The sequence below is a fragment of the Vespa velutina genome, chromosome 20 (genome assembly GCF_912470025.1).
Source record: "Vespa velutina chromosome 20, iVesVel2.1, whole genome shotgun sequence".
In the NCBI taxonomy this organism is placed as follows: Eukaryota; Metazoa; Arthropoda; class Insecta; order Hymenoptera; family Vespidae; genus Vespa; species Vespa velutina.
The window spans coordinates 3,375,333-3,395,579 of NC_062207.1; the positions used below are offsets into that span (position 1 = coordinate 3,375,333).

Below are 20,247 nucleotides of genomic sequence, written 5' to 3' on the forward strand. Positions count from 1 at the left end.
TTCGTACATAGGAATGGAATTTGTTAAAGAGAAAAAAGAAATGAATGAGAGAGACGGAGAGAGAAAATTTTGAAAGACGATCGAGATGGCGTTGATAGAAAGGTTGGCAACTATGATTTCGATACTGTGATATTGTCGATATTTCGAAAAAAAGATTGAACGTGCAGTGTTACTTTAAGATTTATCGTGCGACTTCAAATTTTTTGTCTACAATATTTGTGACTATGGAGATTCAGAATATTTAATAATAATAATAATAATAATTTGTATGAAGAAAGAAAATTGTTTGTAACAAAAAAATAATGTGGTAAAATTATGGACGACCGGTTACATCCTCTCATTCGTTTTCAGTTCGCTTAATCTCCTCAATCTCCTTTAGTTAGTCGATAAAACAGAAAATGTTAGGAAAAATTACGTTTTCGTAATGTACATACCGACAATGCGAACGTAGATTTTCGCGGCTTGTACAGGTTGGAAGATCATCATCCAGAAACGCGAGTAGTAAATCTGTTGTTAGTAGGAATTATCAACTGTATGGAGATTTATCGGAGAAAAATTATTATTTGAACTATGGATTCTCCACCTGCTTTGGAAACTGTCTATCAAGCTGTATATTCTTTATACAATAATTCTAATCCATCCGATTCTGGGAAAGCATCATTATGGCTTGGAGAATTGCAAAAATCAGTAAGTTATTAACTCAACCTAAAGTCTATATTGTACTATCAATAATATTATTGATATCTTTATTAATTTAATATTCTTATTTATTATATTAAATATCTGTGTGATACATATTAATGCTCAATTGCAATTAATAGAAAACATGTTGTTAATAACACTTTTTAACCTCTAACTTTTGTGAGATCTTTTTTACATTAATATAATAAAACTGTTGTATTTATAATAAATTTGGCATGTGCAGATTGTTATAGTATCTGATACTGATCATTACATGTGTTAATTCTATCTATATGTATAATAGTTTTAATATATATCTGTACATATACATACATATATATATATATATATATATATATATGTATATGTATATGTATATGTATCTATTAGGCACATCAAACAAGCATCTTATTATTTTATTATTTTTAGGTATTTGCATGGAAAATATCTGACGAAATGTTGCAGCAAAAGAGAGACATAGAGTCTTGTTATTTTGCTGCACAAACTATGCGTACAAAAATACAATTATCCTTTCATGAGTTACCCCTAGAAGCTCATAATTCTTTGCGCGATTCTTTGATGGAACATATATCACAAATTAATGAGCACACCAATTCTGCCATTGTTACACAGGTTTATATATATGTATATGTATATGTATATATATATATATATATATATATACACATAAGTTATATATGTATATATATATATAAGTTAAATATTTTTTTCTTAAATTAAAACTATTGTAAATTTTTTCTCTTATATATCCTAAGGAGAGAGGATGTATATAATATTTCTTATTGTTTACAGTTATGTTTAGCATTGGCTGCTCTTGCGTTACAAATGTCATCCTGGCAGAAACCTGTTATAGATTTAATTAACAGGTTCGGAGGAACAAGCAGCAGTCTTTGGCCATTATTAGAGATTATGACTGTACTTCCAGAAGAAGTAAAGTCAAAATCTCTTAGGTATAAAAAACATTATAAAGTATAAAATATCCTCCTTGATTGTATATTAGTAATATCTTCTTTTTTTTGTTCTTATTAATATGATTTATATGTGATTTAGATTAGGAGCCAACAGAAGACAACACGTATTGGTAGAACTTATTGCAACAGCTGATACAGTTACAGAATTCTTGGTATGTAATTTGATAAAGTTATAGATTGTTAAATGAAAAATAAATATTATATTATATTATTTCAGAAAATGTGTTTAAAAGATGGGGGTGATAATGTACAAATACGGGTTACTATTCTTCGATGTTTTACTAGTTGGATTACTGTTCGTGCTATACCTCTTCAGACTATACCAACGAGCGAAGTTGTGACATACGTGTTTCAAGTAAGTATTTATAACATTTAATGATTTATATTGAATTATTGATATATAAATTATTATAGGTATTGGGTAATCATATGGCTGGCTCTCAATTACATGAAGCTGCTGCTGATTGTATGTGTGTTATCTTACAAGCATTAGAAGAAGATAGTAATAATAGTCGAGATAATAATAGCGAACCAAGTGCTCAATTTCAACAATTACAAATGTGTCTTTTTAGTAATGTAATGGATTTAGAACAACCATATCATTTATCTGTCGTTCATGAAGATATGGAAAAGTAAAATTGAAAATTATTAAGATATTTTATCATTATTATAGCAATTAATATATTAAATCTTTTTATTACACAGATCTATTAATTATTGTCGCGTTTTTACGGAATTGGCCGAAACATTTATCGATACTATTATAGAAGGTAGCGTGGATAGAAAAAGTCATTATGCTATCAAGATTCTTGATCTTGTTCTCATATGTCTTGGGCATCACGATTATGAAGTTAGTAATTCGTATATATTAGATGCTAAATATTCGTATTAATTATTTCTACTATGCTTTTTAGGTCGCACAAATAACTTTCCATCTTTGGTATCGATTATCGGAAGTTCTTTATCAAAAAAATGATGATGAGCTCAATCTCGTATTTCGACCGCACATTGAACGATTAATCGGTGCTCTTTGTAGGCATTGTCAAATGGAACCAGATCATGTGAGTGTGTCCTTTTATCTATGTATATCTTTTATAATTTAAAACTAATATATACATATATATATATATATATATATATATATGTGTGTATAAGCATACTAATATATTAATTAATTTATTATAGCTTGGTTTAGTAGAAGAAGGTGGAGGAGGAGAAGAGTTTGCAGAATTTAGAAATCGCGTATCAGAACTCATAAAAGACGTAATATTTGTTGTTGGCAGCAGTCATTGTTTCAGACAAATGTTTTCTTCATTAACAGGTGGTCCTGGTCCACAAGGACTACCACCCGTTCAAACTCCTACATGGGATTCTATAGAGGCTGCCCTTTTTGTAATGCAAGCAGTTGCTAAAAATATTCTACCGTGAGTTATACTGATATATATATATATATATATATACACACACACACACAACAATAATTAATGAAATATTAAAAAGTATTTTTAATAATCATTCCATTTCATCGTACAGAGAGGAAAATGACGTTGTTCCAAAAGTAGTTGAAGCAATCCTTAATTTACCAGAAAACACTCATATTGCTGTACGACATACAAGTATTCTTTTGTTAGGAGAGTTATGCGAATGGATAGATAGTCATCCACAAACGTTAGGTAAATATAATGTGTGTTTACATTAATATTAATATCTTATATATTGTCATTTAAATGATTATTACAGAACCAATACTAAATACTTTATTGGCCTGTCTAAGTCAGAAAGGATTAGGAACTGCAGCGTCCGGTGCACTTTTAAGCATTTGCACTGCATGTGCAATACGTATGGGACCACATTTCCCTGGATTATTGCAAATTGCACGCTCTCTTGACAGTTTCGGCATAAGTAACGAATCTGCTATTGGACTGCTAAAAGGTAATTCTATATTTATTGTATATTTATTTTTTAAACTTTGAATATAATGATCAAGATAATTCATATAATAATATATAATGATTTATATAGGTACGGCATTAGTTCTGGCAAGATTACCAAGAGCAGAAATTACCCCAGCAATGAAAGAATTGTGTTGGTTTCAAGCTATACCACTTTGTGAGATTCTACAAAATAAAGTATCAATAGAAAAGGGAACAAAGGCTGATCCTGTGATATGGTTAGATAGATTAGCAGTAATATTTAGGTACACTAATCCTCTAATCCGGGATACAAACGAACCACATCCTTGTCAGAATGTTGTTACTGAAGTAAGTCATGAATAGAATATATTTCTATTATAAGGGAGAGAGAGAGAGAGAGAGAGAGAGATGGAGGGAAGTTAACTCGTGTCATATAATTAATATTTATTGACAGATGTGGCCAGTATTGTCAAATGTATGTACAGAATATCACACGATGCAAGACTTATGGAAAGATGTTGTCGTTGCTTAAGGTTTGCTGTTAGATGTGTAGGCAAATATTCTGCACATCTTCTTGAGCCACTTGTAAAACAGGTACATAATAATATTATTAAAATATATGATACTTCATATATCTATTGTAATTATTTTTATAATATACTTACAGATTGTACAATTATATTCCGCTCATCAGCATAGTTGTTTCTTATATCTTGGTTCCATATTAGTCGACGAATATGCTTCTGAAACGGATTGTTTGCCAGGATTATTGAGTATGTTGGAAGCTTTATTGGACCTACTTTACAATTCTTCAACAAGATGACGGTTAAAAGATCATCCTGATACTATAGACGATCTCTTCAGATTATGTGCTAGGTAGATAAAATTTCGACGATATTATATATTGTATTAATTTTCAAATGTAACACAATTTTTTTTTTTTTTCTTTTTTTTCTTTTTTCAATAGGTTTCTACAAAGAGTACCTATTCCTTTTCTACATTCATCAATAATCGGCAGTGTAATTGACTGTGCTTTGATGGCGTGTAGTTTAGATCATAGGGATGCTAATGCCTCAGTAATGAAATTCTTTTATGATCTTTTATATAGTGGTAGAATGCTTCAGGTATTTATATACACGATATTTACAATCTCTATTTAGAATATTCTTATCATTTAAATTATATATACATATATATATTTATATATATATATATTTTTTTTTTTCTTTTTTTTTATAATTAATATTTATAGTCACATCCTGATTATTCGATACGACGACAATTAGTGAGAGGAATAATATTAGAAAAAGGTCAAACATTAGTTATGAGACTTCTTCATGCTTCTGTATTCTCTTTATCTTCGTACATGTTATCCGATGTTGCGGACGTTATGGTTGAACTTAATTTAGCCGATAGGCAGGTACGTTATCGTATAATAAAAATTGTGTATTTAAAATCTTAAATTATTTAAAATAAATTTTATTTTTCTAGCTTTCGTCAAAATGGTTAGAAGAAGCTATAAAATCAATGCCAACTCAAAATGCGGATGGATCTCCTACGGCAACGAACGAACAACTTGTTGAATTCCATAATACTGTTACAAGGTATAATTAAAGTTACTTTTTTAATCTCAAATTAATGAAAACAGCCAAATTTTACACGTATATCTGTAATATATACATATATATATATATATACACATATGTATCTTCATTATATTATTATTATTATTTAGAGCTGATACAGCTAAACCTGTGACAGTTGCCCTAAGATACTTCGCGGCGTTTATATCGTTGATGCAACTTGATTTTTTATCAATGATTAATAGAACTAATAATTAATAAAGTTCTTCCAAAATGCAATACCCCTATGCAATTACAACAAAAGTGATGAGAACTTACAAGGGTGTTGTTAATTGGTAAGTTAACTTTATAAACTGTTACGAAAAAAAAAGCAGTTTCGCGGAAATCTATATAATAGACGTACATACATGCAGCATACATACATACATACATACATACATACATACATTTGTGGTCTGTGTGTGCGTGTGTATATATATGTGTATGTATATATATATGTATACATATAATATATATATATAATAATATATAGTTTATTCTATCTACATATTCATTTGCAAAGTATGTAAACAAATTTTATTTCTATAATAAACTAACATTTAACATTTGAATTTATTTTTTATTTTTCTTTTTTTTTTCTTGTTTCTTTATTTTTTTTTTTCAAGCATTATGTCGTTTTAAAAAAGAATTTTTTAAGATACAATTTATTCTTTTAGTTTTTATGTATATATAATCGCACAAATATACATATACAAAAATTGAAAAAGAATAAATGATAAAATATAATTTTTGATAGAACCACCAAATAGGTGAATTATTCTTTTGCATAAAAACTTTTTTAACCGTTTAACTATTTCAGAATTATATTTCTCGTTTTTTTTTTTTTTTATATTGCCTATTATGTAATAGATAAATATCTAGTCATCTCTTACGGATTTTTTTTTTCTTTTTGGTTAATAAATCAGATCAATATAGCTGTTAGTAGTGAGAAAATATAAATACATACTTTGTAAAATGATATGTAATTAGTAGAATACTTCGGACATTTAATGACAAATTTTTGTATTTTCTTTCAATCTTATTAATATTATGAAACACATAATTACATTTTATTAATTTGATTGTAATAAACATACATAAACATATATTTTCTTATAAAAATATTTTAGAGAAAGAGGGATGGAAAGTAAGAAATTTATGTATACATGCGTCTAACTTGTCTCAACTATAAGGGAAAAGAGAAAAAAAGAAAAAAGAACGAAACATTTTAAATCAAATTGTAATACGCAATATCTCTTTTTATTTTCCATCTAATTCGAAAAAGTCATAGCCGTATTTAATCTTTTACACTTTGGAGACAAAGATTTTATAATTATAATATAACGATTAACATGATACATAAATTGCAGAGTATCTCAGTTATGAATTTATTAACTCTCTATATCATTATTATATTTATGAAAAAACTATGGATTGAAAATGTACAAGCGTATGATATTGAAATCAATTTATATTAAATTTTCTTTGAAGAATATACTCGAGTGAAAATTCTTTCATTGAAAATTTATATAAGATTGTATTGAAAAAAAATTTTTGACGTTTCATATAAAACATATTGAACTTCTTAAGAAAAAAGAAAAGAGAAAAAAAGAAAACTGCTTATTCTTCTATTACGGACTACAACAAATATTATATAAAATTTCAAAAGCGATGCGGTAGAGAGAATCTTTTAGAAAAAATTCTTCCGTACTGTTTCTTTACAATTATGGGTATAATGATAAAAATCTACACCAGAAAAGTTTTAATTTTAATGATGTATAAAAATGTTTATATACTAATATAACAACTTCGTATTATAGTTCCAAACTATTACTATTACTATTACTATACAGAAATACAATCTGTATGTGTAACGACTGCTTTTTCTGTGTAATAAAATCATATTTATATAAGGATAACGCAATTATAAATATAATACACATTTATATAATAGATATATAAAAATAAGTTTAGAAGCTACATTCTTGATATATTTAATTTAAATGCTATAAGAGCACATATTATTAAATTGTACAGATTGGTTACGAAAGCAAAGATAAGTTCAAGTTTGTCATGGAATGTTATTGTGTACATATAGTATACTTATAGTATGGAACTTAAGATACTATGCAGGACTATCTTTAACATACTATCATTGATGTTTAAACTGAAATTCAATTGTGATGTACATCGATATATATATAAATACCGATTTAGCATTTATCAATGACAGTTTAAACGCTGCTTCATTTTGTAATAACAGATAATGAAGATAATTGAAATAAAGCGATATTTTTTACCTAAATAAATAAATAAATCAATAACAAATAAATAAATCAAACAATCAATCAATCAATCATTCAATCAATCAATCAATCAATCAATCAATCGGTGAGTCAATCAGTAAAATAACTTTTACTCGACTCACAACGAATGTAATTATTAATCTGATTAATTTAATTAGAAAATAGAATATAATGAAACGAATTTAAGGACATTATGCCAACGTGTACACTTCTCTCATACGATACAACAGCACACGGTTTCTTGCAGACAACACGCGAAGAATGCAGAGTGGCACGATGCACGGCTCCGACATTCCAAGCTCAGGAGGTGATTCACGATCATTTCATCTATCTATGGAACGACTGGCTCGTAGACTTAAAACGTTTCATTCTAAACGTGCCATGCAAATGTAGTTATGCTCATTAAAAAAGTTTTCAGAAAATTTTATATACTATGTATATTATATTACTATATATATATTCAATTTAAAAACAAGAGTATTTTCTTTATATATATATATAGGTTTCATATATACGTGTGGGTGTGTGCATCCTATATATATATATATATACATATATATATATATATATAGCACACACACACACCATGACTCTATATATTTATAGGATTTATTAGTTCTTTTTTTTTTTGCTCTACGGTCTGAACTAAGTCGGTTTATTTTTGGATTACGTTTCTTTTTCTTTTTCTTTTTCTTTTTTTCTTTTTTTTTCTTTTTGTAGGACTGAGTGGGAGGATAAAAATTGTATATCGAATGATTTTCATAAAAAAAAAAAAATTACCAAGTACAATGCTATGTTATTAAACAAATCTATACGATATTGCAAGTAGAAAGGATCAATGATAAGATAAATCAATATATCAATTGTGAGAGTTTGAAATGAGGTGAAAAAAAAAGATTTCGAAGAAAATAATGATGATACATCCTCGAGACGAACAGGATATATACTTGGAAGCGAAGTTCGCGATGGTGAGCTTAAAAATTTGAGCTTGTCTATGTATATGTATATATATATATATATATATATATATACACACGATATGTATATACGTATATCTGTCTGTGCGTGTGTGTGTGTATGTAGTGTGTGTACTCGGTCGCATGCAGACCGGCGGCAGGTGCCTCTCGACGCTTCGAGGTTATGTCGGCTTTCGCATTGCGGAACGGCGCACGTGATCGCGGTGTCGTGACCTGGAATTTTGATCCAGGTATTGAACGGATAAAGAGTACGCGTTCTTACCGCAACGCGGAAAAGCAGCTACTCTCGTTATCGAGTGAAACATTGATGCAACCGGTGCATTCACACCTTTTTCGTTTTTGCACATAATATATATATATATATATATACGATTTAATTTATTTCACAGCTTACATTTATATATTCGCTTTTCTAACCTATTTTTAATTTCAACTCTATTTTTTACTTTATTACTCTATTTTTATTTATTTTTATTATTTTCTTTTTTTTTTTTTCTTTTTCTCATTCCCCCCGCCGCACAGAGAGAAATACTATTTCATATAATCGTTTATTATAAAAGTACAATGAATCATGATTAAATTTATTCGTTTTTTGATAATTTCAATCTCCATTTTCGAACATTCATGTTTGAATTTTCTAGAATGAAAAATATTATTCAGTCAAAAGTTAGATATAAAAAGTTCATTAATGTTCATAGAAAATATTTTTTTAATCATTGTTATATATATATATTATATATATATTATATATATGTATCGTATTACATTAGAGTTAAATTATTAACAATAATTGTATTAGTTTTGGTCGGGTTATGAACCAAAAAAAAACGAAAAATATTATTCGATCTATCGAATTCGTTTGCGCCATCTTGGAACGATTGCGATTCTCGAAGTGCATCATTTCGAGAAAAAAGAAAGAAGAATACTGATCATCGCGCGTTAGTAGCGCTCGACGTTTCAAGATATGCCACGTCCGAAGACATTGTCGACAATCTCAGAAGCTGAGTCACTCGACGACGGTTAAGATGAGTCAGAGAAAAAGGCGGAGCTAGCTTATTGCTTAAAGAATTGTATTCTGACTGAGATGGTATGTATCGAAATGTGCGAACAGGTGGGCGGTCTGCATCGTCGTCGTTGTCGTCGCGTCATTTAGTCGTATTAGATATCTCTTGTAATATCTCCAAATTATTCTTTAAAGAAAAGAAAAAAAGAAAGAAAAGAGGAACACATTTTATATGAAAAGATAAAAATAAAGTAGAATGCAATTTTGATTGGAATAAAGAATTAGCGTAATAAGAATTGGGCGGTGGTGTAAAGAAAGAGGGAGGGGGTTCGAATGTATTAACTAATACACATACGAATAATACATATGCGAAATATTGGAGATCATATCGAATAAAGCCACGTTGACGTTCTCTATTCATCGTTTGCATCGAAGAAAGCACTTGTGAAAGGTCCTCGGTAAACTAGCGCAGAACAGCTTACACAGAGAGAAAGAGAAAGAGAGAGAGAGAGAGAGAGAGAAGCAAGCATATTGTTCGATCATACGGGATGAACTTCTTAAACTAGTACGATTTGCTATGAGTGACTCGAGGAGAGCAGAGTAGTGTCTAGACCTCACCCCAATAGAACAGGTTAGGAAACTTAAAGGTTAGGTTGGTATTGTACTAGTGATACACCGAGGGAAAACTCTTTTTTTTGCAGAGAGTAAACGAGAGAAAGAAGAGAGAGAGAGAGAAGAGGGATATATACTATACCTACATTTACTAAGAAAAAATATAGAGGTTTATCCGTTGTTTGACCTTATAACATTAGGATGAACGATTGTTTAGGTTTAAATCCTTAATAGAATTATATTTTAAATAAGACAATTACTTTCACACGTATTGACATTGTTTTTCTTTTTTTCTTTTTGCATCGTTATAATTGATAGTACATGATTATATCGATTTACTGTAATGTGTACTACAATTGATGTGTACTTGGTAATTGCACAGTCGTGTTGTGTCCATGTATGGAATACCACTGTGACGGTCCACTCGTTGCATTACGGCCCATCAATAAAGGGCTCTTCGTTACCTGACTACCGGTGAAACTAACGAGTGGATATCTCTTGAAGGGAGACGCGTCGCGTCGCGTCACGTCGCTGCCATACGCGCAGCCCTCTCCAAAATGCACCTATAAGTTGACTTCTTCTTTTTCTCTCTCTCTCTCTCTCTCTCTCTCTCTTTTTTCTTTTTACTTTACTAACTATACCTAACCTATATTACATGTCTGATATATATATATATATAATATATATTATGCATACATAATATATACCACAATACCATGTAAGGATTATTAATCCTGCTAAAAATCAATGTTAAATAATAACTTTTGAATAATTCACGTTAAACTCTATTTTTTTTGTGTATCGTATACGGGTGGGCCGAAGTTATAAATAATTTTTTTTTTTTATCGATTACTCCGTTCCCTTTTTTTCGAGACTACATAAGCTTATTTTTCTTTTCTATTACAAAGTCTAAAAAGTCTAAACTACAAGTCTAAGAACTTTTGCTCCACCCTGTGGATATATATATATATATATATATATATATATATACAATATATACATATACATATATGAAATGATTTAGAAGATGTGAAAAATCGTCTGAGAAACATATCGATCAATCGTTTGACAAAGCAAACATGGCGCTCGACTCGATGATACTCGTGGATACGTTTGTTCATTTAGAAATATTGAAATTGTTGATATTATCTCCAATGTTTCACTACGTCTGTCTACCTTATCTAATTAACCTGCAAGGATCCTATAAATTTAAACTGTATATATTTCTCTTTACCTAGATAGATATAAATGGTATGGAATCTCGAAGCAGTCAGTCTTTGGTACTATCAGTGTTACCAACTCATATACGCGTTCCTCAAATATCATCGGCATGACTTACGAACACGTATGTAATGTAAATTCGCACATGCAAATATATACGAGATATAGTAGTGACTGTGTATGGCGCGATGGCTATATTGCGCACGCGAAATATGAGTTTAAAGAAAAAAAAAGTTTTATTATTTGAAACGTACAGAAATCAGAAATCTTTAAGGAGGAAAGAGAGAGAGAGAGAGTGTTGTTTGTTGAAGCTATTATCAAAATCAAGTACTGCAAAAGAAAGTAAATACATCCATATGAAAATAATTTTAATATTATAATATATTTCGAGAGATTAACATAAGAAGGTTAAAAAACAAGGTATACATTCAAGAGGGAACGATTAGCTAGGTGTTGAAGCATGGAACGATGCAAATCCGAAGATCTCCAAATTCTTCCTCTCCTTCCTCGGCCCCACCTTATTCTCAGGTTCGAATCCGGACCACCCAAGGCCCATTTTTCATATATCAAAAAAATATTTAAAAGTACAACAGGGAGAGAAATTAATTTACAAATAAAAAAAACAAGCAAAGATATTTCTTCATTAATATATAACAATTACAAAGAGAAAGAGGATCAATTAATCGAGAGATACACAATATATACATATATATATATATAACGGTATATATGCAAAGAAAAGAAGAGATGTGATGTATTTAGAAGAGAACAAAAGAAAAGAAACGCGTTATGATATAAAAAAAAAAGAAAAAAGAAAGAAAGAATTTGCAGTGGTATGAAAAAGAGAAAAACAAAAAAAAAGAAGAAAAGAAGGAATCTTCTCGTAGTAAAACAAGAGAGATGATAGGGTGGATAGATGGGTGGGTGGTTAAGGGAGTAGGGAGAGATCTTGTTCGTTAGAAGAAGTCGTTTAAAGCCATCAGTAGGCCCACCCTTCTAGCATCGACGGCGACGACGACGGCGACGGGCAGCCACGGCGTTGCTGGGCAACCAGACAGCCAGACTGCCTGTCTGCAATCTACGGGGCTGCGGAAGGCGCGAACGAGACGTGCGAGGTGGAGGCGGCGGAGGTGGAGGAGGCGGTTGCAGCTACGTCGGGACGGTGTGGCGGCGCGTCTCCGGTGCAGGCTGCGGCGGCTGCGACAACGGCTGTTTCGGTAGTGGGGGGTACTAAGGTCGGCGTTCCGACCGTCACGTGGTGGGGATAGAATAAAGAGAGAGAAAGAAAGAAAGAATGAGAGAGAGAGAGAGAGATAGTGAGCGAGTGAGTGAGAGGAGGGGAAGGGCAACGTACGATAGCCATAGTGGCTGGGGATGGTACAAACGATGCCTCGAGAGGGGCCAGACGAGGCGAGGTCAGTTATCCGCCACGCCCGACGCCGATGTCGTCGTGCGTTCTCTCTCTCTCTCCTCTTCTCTCTCTCTCTCTCTACCTCTCTCTCTCTTTTTTTCTCTCTCTTCTTTTCTCTTTGCCATATACACATATGTATATATACTATATTATATAATATATATATATACACATATGTATATATATATATATATATATATATACACATACTGCATTTTCGGCGTTTCGCTGCATGCCAACGCCACCATTGCCGCCGCCACTGCGTATCACTGCATTCTGCCAATGTTTCATCCACCCTCATCTTCTTCGTCTTCGTTCTCTTCATTTTCTTCTTCTTATTCTTCTTATTTTTTCTTCTTTTTCTTTTCTTTCTTTTTCATATTATTATTATTATTGTTATTGTTATTGTTATTGTTATGTGTTATTATTACTATTCCATATCCTTTCTCTCGTTAAATAGTCTTCCCTTTCTTCTTCTTTTTTTTTTTTTTTTTTTTTTTTTTTCCATGACAAAAGAACCGTCGTATCATCGAGAGATAAAACAAGAGTACTGCTTAATGTTACAATGACATTATATTCTTTACAGTATCAAACAATTTCTGCATCGATTGGCCATTTCCAATGTACGATTCAATAAGTTCTTGGTAAATAATCGGAAATTGCCGAGACGATTCCCGATAAACGTCGTAAGGAAAGTTCGAAGAAGTTTGTTTTGCATGTTGGGCATGCAACGATACGAAATCTACTATATATATATGCATGTATATATATTATATACGCATGTATTATGATATAAGCAACTAAGCTCGCGGCAAAGGATAGTTAGATGTGCAATCTGCACAACTCCTATGTCGGTCCGAAAGTCAACGACAATTTGTATGTCTCGTATGATGCGAAAGCCGGATGGGATGCATTTCTTTTCTCGGACGATGTCTTTCATGAAGAGTTAATGACACTTCGAATGGGTCAACAGCCATGATTTTTATGCTTGGAAAAAGTATTTTAAATTGCACGAAATTCGATCGAATTAATAATATATATTATATTCTTTTTATATTATACTTATATTATTACTATTTGATGATAACAAAATTGAAAAATGTTTCAGAAAGAAAGAAACGAAAGAAAGCAAAAGAAAAAAAAAAAAGAAATTAGAAGAAAAGAATAAGCAAAACGAATAAACGAGCGTAAAACTGGCCCTCGTTCGACCGATTTCACATCCACGTTAGTAGACGTTCGCTTCCGGTTCCGCGATCGTACGTAAAATCGATGCAGCGCGGCTGCAACGGTCCGTCGTTTGCTCGCTTCTCAGACTCTGAACGTGATGCACGACTTCCTACCGCTATACGTACGTGAAAGACTGCGAAAGAGTGAGAGAGAAAGAGATAGAGAGAGAGAAAGAGAGAATTTGCCTATTCTCGTTGCTTCCAACGAATAACCCTCCCCGTACACAAATGTAGATACATGTACTAGGTATCGTCTTTTGCCAAATGAACGAAAGAACTACGTAATAATTATTCCTCGAATGATAAATAAATTATAAATAATTTTTCTTATCGATTTTACAAAAAATGCATCGACAATTATAAATATTCGATATCGATAATTAATTAATTATGTCCGATAAATAAGAAACGTTGTTAATAATAGTTAATGATGATAATGAAAATAATTAACATGGAAAGCATGCTGCTTGATGATCCTGTGGAACGTCGTTTCATTTCCATTGTTCAGAGTTCATCGTTCCGGTCGTTCGTTCGTTCGCTAGTTCGTTCGCTCGTTCGTTCGTTCGTTCGTTCGCTCGTTCATTCGCATTTGCTCGTTCGATCCGTCGACGCAACCAGGAGCGTAGATATCAGAACGATATGTTCGAAATTTCGTGAGTTTCGAAATTCTCTGCCCTTTGAATGTCAATCCCAGAACACGATATACTTTGTGAGATCTGTACGTATCACCTGCGTAAATGTTCTCTTTGAAGACAACAAAGAGAGAGAGAGAGAGAGAGAGAGAGAGAGAGAGAGAGAGAGAGAGAGATTTGAAGCAGCGAATGCACAATGAAAGATATCGACTGGGATTCGATTGAAATTCTAACTATGTATTCATATGTATATATAGATCTATCAATGTTTTACAATTGGTACATGCAAGAGCAGGTGTTCCAGAGAGCTGATGATCTCAAAGTACCATAGAGTGATCTTTTAATCAACTGGAAATGAACAGGTGCTAAAGAGTTAGTCAAACATTTTGTTTTCAAATCACTGTGTATTATATTCAAACTTCACTGCAGTACATATATTCCAATTACTGCATTCAAACTATATGTGAATGTATATCGCGTATGTGTGTATGTTTCTGTGTATATATATATATATATACTGTATGACTTACATATTTCAAGTAGGACACACTTTTATATTTGATATTATTTATTAATACAGTTGTTTGAAGTCGGACAATTTTGTTTTCTATTTTATTAGATTGAAACTACTACATTCTGTATTACAATTGATGTATCAACACTGTATATATAAGAATATATATATATATATATACTGGGTGACTCATTTCAAAACGAACAGAACATACCTTTGTATCTTATACAGAGGCATGTATTAATACATTCATTTTGAAGTGATTTTAAGATAAAAAAGAAAAGGAAAAATTTACCTTGTAAATTAATTGATATATTCAGGTGTTCCTATATAAATCTCCCCACAAACATACACACACACATACATACACACACATATATATATATATATGTTTATCTTGCATTGTCTCTCTCTCTTTCTTTCTTTCTCATCTGACAGGATTTCTCCTCGTTAAGAAGTAAAAATGTATAGGCAAGGTCGAAACGAAGAAAGAAGAATAAATAAAGAAAGAAAGAAAGAAAGGACACAACAGAATGAATCTGGAGTCTGGAAGACGAAAGGAAACGTTTTAGGTGGTTCGGCCTATATAAAAGAGAATAGAGAATCTGTCCGTGGGTGGAGGTATCGACATGGAAGGCTCGATTCCGCGTGGTAGGATGAGACGTAGGCGACGAACAATAAAAATCGTCGGCCGAGTCTGGCCAGACGTCTCAGCGGGGAATTTCGAAGGAGTTTGCTATACAGTCTGGAGAACCCAAACCTCCTCTCCCGTCTGCTTTTCCTTTCTTTCCTTTCTTGGATCAACCATTTCGTTCTAATACCTTTACCAAAAACATTCAACTATCTTTTGATCTTGATAAAAGTAATTTTTTAATTTCTTTTTTTTCCTTTCTTTCCTCCCCTCACCCCCTCTCTCTCTCTCTCTCCTTTTTCTCTTTTTTTTTTTTTTCTTTACAAATTCATTATACCTACGAAAAGAATTAGGATTATATTACGTATACGTGTGAATATGGCATTGGATGATATTCTAATAGTATTAGCAATGCTATTAACAGGATTCTATCACTATACAATAATATTCTTACTCCATATCACATATGAAGGTATAATAATAATATAAATAGGACATAACAGTATTAATACTATTGGTATTACTATTATAATAATACTATATTAAAATTCCAATAACGTTTTAACCCACGTTTTGATTAATAATATTATTAATATATTTGAATAGACAGAGAATACTGACGTCGCAAATATCAACTTCTCCGAATAACCATATATATACATACGTACACATACGTGTCGCATTGAGGCGATGAGTCAAAAGTATGTGTAATCATTCTACCGAAATGATTTCTCGAAGATGATTCATCGTCTCGATACGCAAACTCTTCGGTATAAACCGGAAATATTTCTTTATTATTATATCTGGGTGGATCGAAAAAAAAAGAGAGAGAGAGAGAGAGAGAGAGAGAGAGGGAGAGAGAGAGAGAGAAAAAAAAAAAAACTGAAAAAGGAAAAGAAACGAAAAAAGAAGAAGAAGAAAATTACGAACTAGAGAATAATAATGTCGATCGTACAAATGCGATGAGAAAATGTTTTTAATCCGATCTAAAGTAACGGGGGCTTGATGATAGGCTGGTACGAGGCTGCAGACTGCAAAGTCACCCCCTCGGCCCCTACCATGTTCTCGCTGTATCTCTCTCTTTCTCTCTCTCTCTCTCTCTCTCTCTCTTTGTCTCTATCTCTATCTCTCTCTGTTCGTCCGGCCAACCGCTATATATTCCCTCGCCTCGTCTCCCATCTGCCTTGGTTGGTACGTTATTGGCACCGGCTGATGGCCGATGCGAATTTCTGATGACCCCGAGGAAAAGAGAACGCGCACGCGCAAGATACATTCTCTTTCTCTTTCTATCTTTCTCTCGGAGAGGGAGAGAGAGAAAAAGAGAGAGAAGGAGAGAGAGATAGATAGAATGTTGTCTCTCTCGTATGCGGTTTGCTCATATTCGCTGACTTTCAAATGGAATAACCGATTGAATGAGATTTTCTGCATCGATCAGAATTTGAAAAAATAATTGTTAACCCTTGACGAATTTCTTTTTCCTTTGCCTTTTTCTTTTTCCTTTTCTCCATTTTCTTTCCCTTTCTTTTACTTTTCTTTTTATTCAAGACATTTACTAATTTCAATCATCTTAATTATTGTATCCCTGTTGATAAAGGGAATAGAATATTATACCTATGGTATCCTTTGCTTGTTGTAAATGGTGACTATTAAAGAGGGAGGAATGAAGGAATGGTTGAGTATTGGATCGACAATTGGATATCGTAAAAAAGCACTTGTTACGACGGTAAATTTGTACTTCGGGAAGAAAAGTTCGGACCGATGAAATAACAGAAATCATTGATAGGAAATCTCTCCCTATGTGAATAGGTCTCTCTATTCTAGGCTGTAAGTGTTTCAATGGATAATTCGTTTCAAATACGTAATATGTTTCAATGAATCATTGTAGTAATTAATAAACCTTTTTCTTTATTTATTTTCCTTTGAATGTTGTTACATAACGCGTGTATAATTAACGCGTCTTAAGAATATTTTATAATATTTAATATAGTACATTTTATATAATAAACTTAAAGATAATCAAGGTCAATGTTCTCGCTCATGGAAATTTTCTTTCCCTTACAAATTTGCATAAATAAATTTGCATATGTATATAGAAAATTACTGTACATGGATATAGGAGGGGAAAAAATCAAGAAAAGAAAAAGAATAAATATTGAGAAAATAATGTAAAATGATGAGAGAGAAAAAAAGTTGCTTGAAATTCGTATGTCGAAAGTTTATCAAGACGTGATCACCGAAGCGGCACAATAAAGTCCAAGAGAGGCGGATCTTTCGAAAGTACATACGTGTACGTACATACATACACATAGATATGTACGCACGTACTTATTTACGTTAATACGTATATATATATATATATACGTAAGAGTACATACATACATACATACATACATAGAATCTTGGCTGGCGATAAAATGGCAGGAACCACGGCGAGAGAGGCAAACGTTGTACAATGATTACGCGAGCATTTTCGATGGAGGACTACTGCGGTGCCGTTACCAGGTGTACCGGATGCAAATATAGCCGCGAATTAAAGTACACACGTGCATCTGCCCCCCTTATTCATATATCTATATAGATAGATAGATGTATACATATATATTTATATATATATATATATATATATATATATATATATATATGTATATACAGAGTCTCTTCCCTCAATTTCTTCTTCCTCTTTTCAACCCTTATCGTATAGGAATAATCTTCAGAACGTCTTGCAATCATGTAGATACGTAGAGATATATGATTATTATTTCTTTGTAGTGAATCGAATCAAGAAGTGCACATTTCGAAGGAAAGTAATTTATCATATCGTTCGTTACATACTAATATCATATTTGATATATATCTATATAATCTTAAAAAATCAAACTAAAAATTATGGTATATATCATATTTGATTTATAGTTTCGAAGTCTTGTATAATTATCTTTGTAGGATTATGATAATAATTAGTTATATATAATTTTTTGATTATATTATGGATATAATCGAAAAATTATATTTAAAATGACTATATATTTTATAATTTATAATTTAAAAATAAATGTGTATATATATATATGATTGTAGAATGATCATGCGATCTCTATATATATATATATATATATATATAGATTTTTGGAAGAATCATAATAATCGATATTAATGAATTCTTGCGGATTAGAAACAAGAAAATTTATGAATGTGTTATAAATAATGAACCATAATATTCATACCAACGTACGCTATATGTAATCTCTTTTATATTTAACATAAAATACAAACGAGAGAGAGAGAGAGAGAGAGAGAGAGAGAGAGAGAGAGAGAGAGAGAAAGAGAGAAACGAAGAAGCACTCAGACGGTCTCGATAGACTCATTAGTTTTGTCCCGTCGTTCTTACTCATTGATAAGAAGGAGTCTGCTTTGTCGTTGGTCCATGGTGTTCGCCATTAAAAAACGAAATGCATATATATATATATATACACATACATATAGAATTTTTCTTTTTTTTTTTTTTTCTAGAAAAAACAAATCAAGAGAAAGAAAGACCTCTTCGATAAATATCAATGATTAAGAAAAATCAATAGATCGAAACTTGACACGAATACTGTTAAATATATATATCTGTCTCAAGATAAATATGTATGTATGACGTCGTGTCAGTATAGTCAGTTAGAAATGTAATGCAAGTAGTAGGAGTAGGAGATCAATGAGCTATACGGTCCGTTCCTAAGGGTGAAGGACCCGATTTCTCACCCTCTCTTACACTGTCCTTCTCTTTCTCTCCCTCTCTCTCTACTCTATACATACACACACACAGACATACACATACCCTTTACACGTTACCTATCCCTTCCATAAGAAATCGTCTCTCTACCACCTTCCAATAACCTCCCCTCTTTTTCACCCCTTTTACACTTTGTCTTATATACCTGTACAATATTTTCATCCCTCTCTTTCGTACACGATACAAGTATACAATATACGTATCTCTTTCTCTCTCTCTCTTTCTCTCTCTCTTTCTTTCACAGACAATACACACACAGGATCCATATCTATCTCTTTCTCTCTCTTTCACATATATACATATACCGGGCACCTATCTTCCCCTGCAGGAATCCTTTCTCTTGTCACCTATTCCCCACCCACCTTACGCTCTACCCCCACCATTTGGTATCCCACCACCAGTGGTCGACATCTCCGCAGCTCTGCTGCCGCAGTTACATACGCGTACACATCGAATGACAGCAGAGCGCTTCTCCCGATTCGTATCGTATCGTCTTCGTCGATCATGGATTTTAGTTTAGAAATTATTTATCATGTATCTATATATATGACATCATTGAACAATTCGAACATTTCTTATTTATTTGATTTGACTTGATTTGATTTTTTCATCCCCCTATTTACTTTCAATTTTACTTTTTCTTTTTTCTCTTTTTTTTTTTTTCTTAGAAAAAAAATAATGATCGAAGTAATTATTTTACGTTGGTGAATGCGCACGTGTTGGTTGATATC

At 31.9% G+C, this 20,247-nt stretch overlaps 1 protein-coding gene and 1 long non-coding RNA gene across 2 annotated transcripts; both read left to right on the top strand.

Moving 5' to 3' along the window:
* The first annotated feature begins 130 nt into the window (after positions 1-130).
* LOC124955947 (transportin-3) lies at positions 131-7,513 on the top strand. The gene is given in 20 exon segments (XM_047511155.1): positions 131-687; positions 1,111-1,314; positions 1,495-1,652; positions 1,753-1,825; positions 1,891-2,028; positions 2,088-2,305; positions 2,379-2,523; positions 2,588-2,734; positions 2,859-3,097; positions 3,207-3,346; positions 3,414-3,605; positions 3,696-3,934; positions 4,041-4,077; positions 4,080-4,180; positions 4,254-4,462; positions 4,554-4,710; positions 4,839-5,006; positions 5,078-5,190; positions 5,322-5,504; positions 6,339-7,513. Coding segments are annotated over 19 exon segments (2,901 nt in total). The 5' UTR covers positions 131-570; the 3' UTR covers positions 5,428-5,504; positions 6,339-7,513.
* A 3,401-nt stretch (positions 7,514-10,914) lies between these two features.
* LOC124956079 lies at positions 10,915-16,169 on the top strand. Its single transcript, XR_007103074.1, has 3 exons — positions 10,915-11,855; positions 13,325-13,735; positions 13,847-16,169. It is a non-coding gene; the product is annotated as an uncharacterized LOC124956079 (long non-coding RNA).
* Positions 16,170-20,247: the final 4,078 nt, after the last annotated feature.